Here is an 11,015-nt window from a genome sequence, read left to right as displayed (position 1 = left end):
TCGACTCTAGGATTGTCGATCTATAGATCAGAAATTGGTGGTTCTATCGGTGGTGGTGGAGCACCTCTTGAAAGTTGGCCCTTCCAAGTGTTTGTTATCAACCTTTCTGACACAAGGTCAAATGGGACTAACTTGTTGTCGCCCCGAGTCATACACTAACGTTGCAATCACAAAAAACACTAACAAAGATAAGAACATTAACAAGAAAATAACCAATCAAATGCAAGAAAGAAAAGCGTCGTAACTATAAACCTAAATTTTATTAATTATCTCCCTAGTAAACATGCATCAATCACACAAATCACTCAATCACATAGAAACTCCCCAGGAAAGGCGCCAACAACTTGACCGTGCACCGATGTATGTGCACCGAGGCTATGAATCAACATACAATTTAATAATTTAAAAGATGCTTTACTAGAAGTGTGACATATCAATTATAATATTTATAAGTGTTACAATAGAACACTTTGAGTATTCCAAGGATCAAACTCAAGAGAGTTCGGGGACTAAGTGATTCCTAAGCAACAAGCATACAACCAAGAAGTCGAGCTAACTACTCGCTAAGTGTTATATTATAGCAATTCACAATCAAGGTTAAATTACATTGATTGGCTACCAACAATAAAAAGGACCAAATTTTAAAACACTAAAAATTAAGCAATTAAAAATTCAATAAACAAAAGCGGTTGGTTGACTTCTATGTTCCTAATTAGTCTTTAGATTTGGAATCTAATCTAAAAATTCTAAACTTCTAATTGGCTCAATTTTACTTCTCAGTCACTATTTTTCCAAATTAGACGATTAGTCTGGTTTATCTCTTGACCTCACTAAACTAACTCAGGACAACCAAATTGGTGCTCAGTAGAACCTCCTCTCGATCTCACATATCTATGTTTTCCTCTAGTTGTGTCAATTTTAAGTTTTTAAGTTTATTCAATTTACTCTAGTTTTTACGATTTAACCCTTGTACCAAAAACTAACCAAACAACATTTTCATCAACTAACCACTATAGATTTAGTTACAAATCATCATTACCATGCACACAACCACCAAACACATACTCAAATCATACATAAAAATAAACATAAGAGTAGGGTTAAGAACATCTTAGAAATTTCTTTAGTGATTGCTTAGAGAAGATGATGAAAGCAACAATGGAGGTGAAAACTACTTAGAAAGTTTAGATTTTTAACTAAAAGAAAGAAAATAGAGTTGAGCTATATTAAAAGCTATGGATTAAAATGAAAATATAAGATGAAGTTAAGGACCAAAATGCAAATAACACCAAGCTACAGTAAAAACTAACTAACTAACAACTAATACTAGAAAAAACTAAGAACTAAACCCTAAAAATGAAGAAGAAGACTAACTAGAAAGCTAAAAGGATGCAAGAAAAGAAAAGACAACAACTTTCTTTAGTTCTCAGCCAAAAATGGTTTTGAAACATTTGATTACAATAAAAAAAACATTGACTAGAATGCCCTTAGAAGTTGTGTTTTGATTGGGTAAAGTGTTGGACAAAAGACTACCCTGCAGCTAATTTCTCCTCGTCAAGTAGTGGTATCGCGATACCCAGGCTTCGATGTCGCTACACCTAAAATAGTGGCGAATTTGTGGATCTTGGGGGTCTCGGTGTCGCGACATCACTGGAGTTAGCCTCAATTTCTTCACTTCAACACCTTTTGGGTTATCATGATTTCGGTGGCTCAGTATCGCGACATTAGCTTGGCATCGTGACTTCTATCCCTCAGTATCATGACTCCCATGATAGTAAGCTCCATGTTGATTTTTTGTTGAAGTTTTGCATCCTTAAGGTGATAGGTTTAGGTGTCGTGACTTCCATGGCATCAGTGTGGTGACACCCACTCTAAATGATGTTTACTCAAGGTTGGGCCATTATCTTTTCCCTACACCAACTAAATCACATCTTTAGGTTCCCTATGGCACCGTTTGACCACTTTAGGTTTCAAAAAGGGCAAAACTAAGCAAAAACGTTTATTAATACTTAAAGCTAAAAATCGACAAAAACATGTAAAAGACACTTAATTTTCTTGAGAATAAGCTATTTGAGTGTATTGGAGAGCCTAATTTGACGTATCAAATTACAGCAGATCATATACATAGTCAGAGCATTGTGTAAATTCCTAGCCCATGTCGATGTCGCTCCATAATTGCACGGTTCTACCCACCCAACATCCATATCAAAGTCAAACTTGTGTACAGACGATCGCCTATCGAGAGACACTCTCGAAAGCTCTGTATATGGGTCTAAATGATGATTTAATGGAGTGAAATTTTAACTCGACTCAACATCTGCTAACTCAACTAACAACTCAACTGGTTTAACGTTCCTAGGTGAGCAATAAAGTGTGATCATAGTCTCCACGTCATCATCACCTACAAGTTCCATCTCTGTATATTTGCACGAATTTGACGAAACTAGAAATTTGTAGAATAGTCTGGACATCCTCCTCCCACAATGTCGAGCAATCTTCGTACTAATCTTTTGTTTCATATCATCGACTTTTACATTGTTGTTAAACCTCATTCTTATTTGATGACAATATTCAAATATAAAACCAACTATTGTTTGTAAAATTATCCCATCGAAATGAATGTATACGAAGAATTTGTTATTTGTTTTTTATTCTAAATCTGTAAAATAAATTAAAAATAAAAAATATGAGTTCCTATTAAAACAATTCATACTATTAGATAGCAACAAACATACTTTTTTATAAAATAATATAACTTGCATCTCATATTACTAAGTATCAATGTAAAATAAAATATAATTACATAAAAATAATTACAAACTAATCTTATGAACTCGAACTTAACTTTTGAAGCAAATGTGTTGATCTTCAATTTTGATTTCTAAAAACTTTTTTTTTCTTTCTCAGTTTGTTAAACTAATTTTTTTCTATCTCGTACTACTAAACAAATTTTTTTCTTTTTTTTTCTTGTTATATTCCCTTTTGCTAAACACAATTTTTTTTCTCTTAAACACATGGAAACAATATTTTGGTCGGAGATGGGGTTTATATAGGAGAGTGGTGTCGCCTGACAACATCGCAGGATATAGATTTTCAAATTGGTGTCACCTGACACCACAATGACACCATCTGACGTCAACCGACAGAGCAGTGGCACCAATAAAAAAAACTTTTTTCGTTTCAGTTGCTTTTTTTTCAGTTATTTTTTTAAATTCAAGCAGTGTCTCCTTACATATAGACAACACTAATATATTTTTTTTCATTTTTTCCACCTTTTATTTTTACTTGTATTTTTAGAAATACATACCGATGTCGTCTGATACACGGCAACAATTTTTTTTTGAAATGATTGCTACATGATTGACCAAACCCATTTTTGTAATTAATTTTTTTCCACCCCATTTTTATAATTAATTAATTTTTAATATTATTTTTATAAAAAAAAAGCCTGATTTTCTTGTCGCCCTTCCAGTTACTTAACACGACACAATCCGGCGTCGCTTTGTTAACCAACCGTTAAACGCCTTAAACCACATAAAAAAAATAAAAAAAAATTAAAATAAAAATCTTGTTGGACAAAAGAAAAACCCCCAGTAAAACCTCAGCTTTCATTGGTAGCCATAGCTACAAGATAAAGCTTTTCAGCATATACTCTGTTCTCAATTTCTAGGGTTTTTCAGCATATTCTTTTTTAATCTCTTTCTCTTTCTCCTGTTATCCTCAAAATGGCAGCTTTATCTCTTCATAATTTCAATCATTTGGTTTCAATTCTCTCTTCTCCTTCTTCTTCTTCCTTCTGGAATTTGAGTTTTTCTTTCAAAAATGAAGTCAGATTCAAGAAAGGGAAATTTTTGGTGTTTTTATCAACTCACTCAAATCCCAAAATTCTCAAGTCTAATAAGAAGTCAAGGTTTGGTCAAAGGATTACTTCTTATGATACTGATGAGGAACAGGAGGAAGATGAAGATGAAGAATTTGATGACAATGATGATGGCATGGCTGGAGATGATTGGTTGATGAATGTAAGTTCACTTTGCAATAATCACGTTCCCTTAATTAAAAAGCAACATTTTTTTTGTATGTTTTTATGTTTAGTTGCTGCAAGAAGTATATATTTTGCTAGAAACTGTGATTGAGCTATTCAAGATGCAATATTTGTAATGCAAACATGGGAAATTGAGATATATGGTTTGATGTTTTTAGAATTGTAGAAAATGACTCATCAGTTTCATTTTAATGTATTTGGATTGAGGTTAAGATAATTGTTTCACTAGCAGGCATTTTAGCGTAATTTGTTGTTCAAGATGCAATCTTAGTAATAAAATTATAAAAGTATATGTTTTGCAATATGGTATTTTGTTTTTAGGATTGTAGAAAACTACGCATCACTATGTTTTTACTGTGTTTGTGTTGATGATAAGGTATTATTGACTTACAAATATTTTGTGCTTCTATTTTAAATAAAATGGTTGAGCTTATGTTTTAGTAGGATATAAAACGGCTTTTAGTCTGAAATAGATGTTTTATTTCAGGATGACTTTGCTCAACCGCATGAATATGTTGTTAACGGCAAGAAAATTAAATCGCACAAGGGAAGTGGTAAAGAAGGTATACATGTGAACCCATCACAAGATTTGACATAGGTTTTGGTGGAGTTTAACAAAGATGATTCATTTGTTTGTGCAGGAAACAGAAGACTGCAAGAACAACGCAAAGGCTCAAAAGCCTTAAAATCAAGACAAGGTCTTATCATTTCTGAAGACCAAATGGATGTCAGACATGGTAATGATGGTTTAAAGAGGAAAAGTGTAGGGAATTCTTATCATACTTCTACCAAAACGAAGGAAGCTGGTTCCTTTGACGTAGATGGAGGAAGAATGGTGAGATAAGCTGTCAAATTTTGCTATCTTCTGTATCAATGGTGTAAATTAGCTTTATATGCTTTCTTCTATTGCAGCTGGTGTCAAAGACATCTAGAGAAAACCGATATCAACGGCTGTCAGATGAAATTGATTTGGATGAGAAATGGTTCCCCCTTCTTGATTATCTAAGTACTTTTGGGCTTAAAGATACACACTTTATCCAAATGTACGAGAGACACATGCCTTCACTTCAAATCAACGTGTGTTCAGCTCAGGAAAGGTTGGACTACTTGTTGAGTGTTGGTGTGAAACAAAGAGATGTTAGAAGAATACTTTTGAGACAACCACAAATTCTAGAATACACAGTGGAGAACAACCTGAAGTCTCATGTAGCTTTCCTAATGAGTCTGGGGATTCCAAGTTCTAGAATAGGGCAGATAATTGCGTGTGCACCTTCTCTGTTTTCATACAGTGTTGAAAATTCATTAAAACCAACAGTGAGATACTTGATTGAGGAGGTTGGTATTAATGAACATGATTTAGGTAAAGTTGTGCAGCTGAGCCCTCAGATTCTTGTTCAACGGATTGACATATCGTGGAATACTCGCTATATGTTTCTCTCAAAGGAGTTAGGAGCACCCAGAGATAGTATTGTGAAGATGGTAAAGAAACATCCCCAGCTTCTTCATTACAGCATTGATGATGGATTACTACCCAGAATAAATTTCCTAAGGAGCATTGGGATGCGAAATTCTGATATCTTGAAAGTCTTGACTAGTCTTACACAGGTTAGTTTCCTTGCAAGTGCATGAAAACACAGAAAATTGTTTCCTCTCTTACATTTTGGTTTTGTTTCTAGGTGTTATCTCTGTCTCTGGAGGACAATCTAAAGCCTAAGTACCTGTACTTGATCAATGAACTGAATAATGAGGTGCATTCTTTGACGAAATATCCTATGTACTTGAGCCTGTCACTAGATCAGAGAATTCGACCCCGCCATCGGTTCTTGGTTTCCCTAAAGAAAGCTCCAAAGGGGCCATTTCCACTCGGTTCATTGGTCCCATCTGATGAATGCTTTTGTCAGCAGTGGGCTGGAACTAGTTTAGATAAATATTTGGCATTTCGTCAAAGGTTACTACTCAAAGAGTTCGCAAAGAAATATGAGAAGTAGTGATAAGCTTCAAAAGATTCCTTCCTAATACTAGAATCCGTGTAGCAGATTGGTATCCTGTCCACTTCAAGCTATCTAGTATTGTAGCTCTCTAACACTACTCCGAGGTTTTGGAATGATACCTGAGACTACAATTTACCATAGCCTTTGGAGTGATGAAGGAAATCTGAAAGTGAGGATTTCGAGTGAAATTCTGATTTTAACTCTCTACTCATCTATGGTAACTGGCTCTGGTACCTCAGGAATTCTAAATCAGTTGGTCTTTTGTTGTGCATTTAATGTACTTTTCCAGAGTTTACATTGCAAAATCTTTGCAACGGTTTCTTCTAGTCCAAGGCTAGCAGATGAGAGATTATACTAACTGCTGGTAACCAGAGAGGAGAATTAACTCAAAAACAACCTTTCAAGTTTAAGGTCAGTTACCTTTTATAAACCAACACTCCTGACTTCTCAACTGGAACAGATGATTCCCTGTGCATATAGCATGAGTTGCTTGCCCTTAATAGAACCATCTATTTCATTTCCGCTCATCATTTTTCTTGAAGTACCCATGTCAACACCCCTGTGCAATGCATATCCAGACATGGTTACGGTGTATACAGTCCTCCAAACACTCTCCAAATAAATGAAAATCTTGGAAAAAGAAATTAAACATACTTCCGACACTCATACCCGGGTCCAGGTAACAAAGGAAGTATCTATGATCTGTATAAATTCCTAATGCAGTAAAACTAAAATGTTTTTATTTTCTTTCAAATTGTCTGTCATACTATCCATTTTGTTGTTTTGGCTATAAATTTATGCGTTCTCATGATATGTCGATTTCTCATTATATATCAATCTCATTGCAGGCTGACATACTGACTGTAATTAAGAGGAGAATTCCAGAAACAAGTTGCAGTTATCCTGGTGATACTTGCAGGGACTTTCCTTTTCTGTTTACATTTTATTAATGATACACTCTCCACATTATATCAATATTGTCTATCCTAGTGGATTCCACTGTGATTGAATGGGTGAATGGCATAATCGTAATATATATATCAATCATTTCTTTTTCTTACTGAACTTGTAAATTTCTTTTCTTTTCTTACTTCCTTGTAACATGTATCTTTGAGGTGAGTCTCTATGCACAAGATGGATATTTTTGTTTCAACTAGCTTACCTATGTTTCAGCCCTCATGTGGGTTTACTTTGTTGGATTCCTGAAGTGTTTCATTGGCTTCAAGTACCCTACAAGTTCATACAATATTTTTTTAGCCTTCAGTTCCCCCCCCCTCTTTTTGCAGTAAACAAAACCAAGCAAGGATTAATTTGTTTCTCAAGAATGCTTGTAGAAAATCTTCATTAGCAATTAGGGGAATGGACTTAAAAGATCATCGAGAGAGGGGATTTAGCCCCTTGTTCGGTTAATGCTTGTTGAATTCATTCTGACTGCACCAGGGCCAAAAATCACTACACTTCAAGTATTAGTGCCGCTTTTGACCTCAAACATGGCTCCGATGCAATGAGAAAGATTTCTGCACTACATTTGAATCTTATAGTTACAATGTAAGGTAGGATATACAGGATAGGATGTAAAGCACATCCAGGCATTCAGTATTGGATTAATGGTTGCTGGGATCAGTAGTAGCAGCTAGGAAAGATCAATTAGGATATTATCAATTTGAGCTCAAGGCCTTAATCCAGTAGTAGTCATGTTTAGAAATTTTCAATCCCTCTAATGATGGTACTACAAGCTTCGATTGATTTTTCTAGGTGGCAAAATTTGCATGTGGGTGCCTGCCTGGAAGATTCTTCAGGTATTCACCTTTTCTCCATGGATTTTCCAATTTTATCTCATGAAAATTGAGATTAGTAAGAGGTCATAATTGCTCTACCGATAATCCTTTTCATCTGTGTAAAAATTTTACCTTCATTCCCTATAGGGTATGTAGTAGTTTGGATCTTCAATTAGTATATTAATCAATGGTCTAGATGGTATGCTGCCTTGTTGATTTTGATGTAACACAAGAGCAGACACTAATTATGTAATGGGTGATAAAATTAAAAATTGAAAATATATGGGATTTATGAATATGATAGTTTGGGGGAGTCTAAAGATATGGGCTTATATTGTTAAATGTTAACCATGTCTATGCAATGATAAAAATAAATAAATTTTCTGGTTGACTAAGTTTGATTTTTGAACACCTTCTCTTCGGAATTTATGGGCTTTACATCAGAACCCTTGTGTAATGACAACTGTATATTTAGTTGCTTATAAAGTTGCTTGCAAGCGAGACTCCGATGTTAGAATTTACTTTTAGTATTTTTTATTTTTCGTATAATGTTATTATCCAAAGAAAAAGCTAATGTTTTGCTACGGCTCTAACAAACAGCAACATCTTGCTACAGCTCAAACAAGCAACAAAAACAATTTACACTATTAATCCCCAGTTCCTACATATTTGATGTTGAGAGTAAATAACAACAGTATGTGGTACAACAAATGGATCTCTAATCCAATTAAGAGCCCGAGCCTCCAACCAAGTGTAACAAAAGCACGAATTAAAAAAAAAAACATTTGAACTTACGAAGACATGGTTTTTTTTTCTTTTATTGTATTAGTTTTATTTGTCACGGTGGATATACTTCTTTAGTTTTTCAATTAAAAAAAAGTAATAAATCATATATGTAATCATATTTAAAATACATTATTTTATAAGTAATAGTATAATATTATAAAATGTTATTTTGTACCATGTTTAAAAGATGTATATATTGAATTGTACATTCCATTCTTCCATTTTTATTGTTTTGATCACTTCAAAACGTGTAACACCCCTTATCCGGTCCGGTCACCGAATCCGAATAATAGACGTTAAGATCAAATACCAAACAAATATATACAAATTATAGTTTTTTTTTCTTTTTTGTTAAATCAGACTGGTGTATTAAAATAAAGAAAACAAATACAACTGGGGTAACAAAATCAGCAAACCCATCAGAAACAAAACAAAACCCAACAGTTTGCAAAAAGAAAGGTTAAGTGTACACCTAAAAAAAATAAAACGAATTAAAAAATTAAACCAAAAAATTAAAACAAACTCCCAGTCTGATCACAGCTAGAATCCAATCAGCATATCCGCACTAAATGCACCGATTCCAGTCCCCAGAAAAGCGGTTTCCAAAACCCATCAACTATCCCAATTTCCTTTTCTCTTCCCACTCACAGGCCACCTATCGAACATCACTCAGTCAGGTTCTCTCCTTCTTCGCAGATCCACCTCCAATGTTCCTTGCTCAGGGACTCTTCCGATCAGGTATGCTCACGATTCTTCTCTCATTGCCTCTCTAGCTAAGTTGTGAGCCACTAGATTTGCAGATCTGTATGTAAGTTGAAAGGCTATTTGGTGAAAATATTACTTTTGCTATTGAATGTTTCGTATTATACCCCCAATTACTGATTTATCAATCTTATCTGATTTACTTTTTTTTTTATTACTGATACTGAGTCTCCTTCGGTAACAACTGATGTGAACCCCATCTGTTTTCCCATGAACACTGCTTGGAGGCACACAATGGCATCTACTGCAAACTAAGAGGCCACCTCCCCGTGAACCACTGTTTTGAAGGCGAGGACCTCCCCCGAAACATTTCTAACCACCATTCCTGAGACTGAATTTTCCCGAGATTCATTAAAAGCAGCGTCGAAATTAAGTTTGACAACAGAACCAGTTGGTGGGCACCAACCCATACACTCATGCCTCATGGTAAGATATCGAACCTCACACCCCTCCAGTTCCTTAATATATCTGTTTATATATGAACAACTTTTGGGCCCATACTTTTCTTTCCCTCATGTAATCCTTTGTTTTTGTTCATCCAGATCGCCCACAAAGAACAGCAAAACACTCGACATTGTATGCTGGAATTATTCTTGAACACCTAGGTAAGCTACTCTAGTGTGACAAATTTATCTCTGTTAATACCCATTCCAGATTCAAACTAATCCAAACTTCTCGCGTCACAGGGCAATCTCTGAAGATATTATCAATGTTTTCAGCAGTTGCCTGACATCTGGGACATACTACCACCGAGAGCAATCGCTTACACTGAAGATTCATAAAGTGGGGAATAAAATTCTAAGAAATTTTCCAGATTAGGATTTTAATTTTCCTTGGAATGTGAATATTCCACAGTTTTTTGTAAAATATTCTAGCCTCAGTCTGTAAATAATTAGGAAAATGCCTTGTAATAGTTTATAAGCAGTTCGCACAGAGAATTCTCTAGAGGCCTCCCCCTTCCATACCATAAAGTCCACATGAGGTTCCATTGCTAAGGGAATTCGCAAAATTGTGTCCGCCTCTTCTCTAGAGAAGGTAGAATAAATTAAGTCAACCTTCCATTTTTCTATCAGTTCCTTCTAATGGGGCAATGGTCGAAAAAACAATGTGGAAAATGATAGATTATTGCTGATGGAAACATATTCCTCCATTCCAAATTTGCCACTCCCATATCAAGCCTTTCGTAGATATTAGTCTCCAGTAAATTCCCTCTTTCTCATGTAAACTAAGTACCAAAGAAACTAATATCCATCAGTTGACACTCATTCAAAACATTCCTAAAAGAAGCCATCATCCTCTCTTCCCTTGGTATGCTACCATTGTTTTCAAAAGAATAATGAATCTCATTAAAATCTCCACAAACTATCTAAGGTAAGCATTGCAATCGACTCAGGTTTCTTAACATTCCCCATTATTTTGCGCATAAGGAGAGTTATAAAACCCTGTAAACCTCCATTCCTTTCCATCATCACTTGCCTTCAATGCGACATCAATGTGATAGGAAGAGTAACTTTTTAAACAAACATTGGTATTATCCTTCCATGCCAAACATAAACTTACTCTCGATACATCCGCTGCAATATTAATCCCATTTAGAAAACTAGACTTCCTTCTAAAATTTTTCATTCATACATTGCTCAGTTTAGTCTCTAT

At 34.9% G+C, this 11,015-nt stretch overlaps 1 protein-coding gene and 1 long non-coding RNA gene across 6 annotated transcripts; both read left to right on the top strand.

Annotated features, from left to right (window-relative positions):
• Nucleotides 1-3,557: 3,557 nt before the first annotated feature.
• On the top strand, nucleotides 3,558-7,096 carry LOC107958650 (transcription termination factor MTERF9, chloroplastic). 5 transcript variants are annotated; one of them, XR_005922942.1, is made up of 7 exons: nucleotides 3,595-4,022; nucleotides 4,533-4,608; nucleotides 4,687-4,880; nucleotides 4,958-5,650; nucleotides 5,722-6,205; nucleotides 6,326-6,447; nucleotides 6,885-7,096. XR_005922942.1 is itself a non-coding variant. In XM_041109018.1 (5 exons), exons 1-5 carry the CDS (start codon nucleotides 3,726-3,728, stop codon nucleotides 6,031-6,033), a joined length of 1,572 nt encoding a protein of 523 aa, XP_040964952.1. In that variant the 5' UTR covers nucleotides 3,571-3,725; the 3' UTR covers nucleotides 6,034-7,096. The 5 variants fall into 5 exon arrangements, 1 of the variants encoding a protein (XP_040964952.1); XR_005922943.1 differs by having other exon boundaries at nucleotides 3,558-4,022; nucleotides 5,722-6,447; XR_005922941.1 differs by having other exon boundaries at nucleotides 6,326-7,096.
• Nucleotides 7,097-9,017: 1,921 nt separating this feature from the next.
• LOC107897403 (uncharacterized) lies at nucleotides 9,018-10,434 on the top strand. Its single transcript, XR_001684138.2, has 3 exons — nucleotides 9,018-9,788; nucleotides 9,905-9,967; nucleotides 10,049-10,434. It is a non-coding gene; the product is annotated as an uncharacterized lncRNA (long non-coding RNA).
• Nucleotides 10,435-11,015: the final 581 nt, after the last annotated feature.

Source organism: Gossypium hirsutum, chromosome D13, assembly GCF_007990345.1.
Source record: "Gossypium hirsutum isolate 1008001.06 chromosome D13, Gossypium_hirsutum_v2.1, whole genome shotgun sequence".
In the NCBI taxonomy this organism is placed as follows: Eukaryota; Viridiplantae; Streptophyta; class Magnoliopsida; order Malvales; family Malvaceae; genus Gossypium; species Gossypium hirsutum.
Note: the sequence above shows the minus strand (reverse complement) of the source record. Positions and strands in the feature narration are given on the sequence as shown.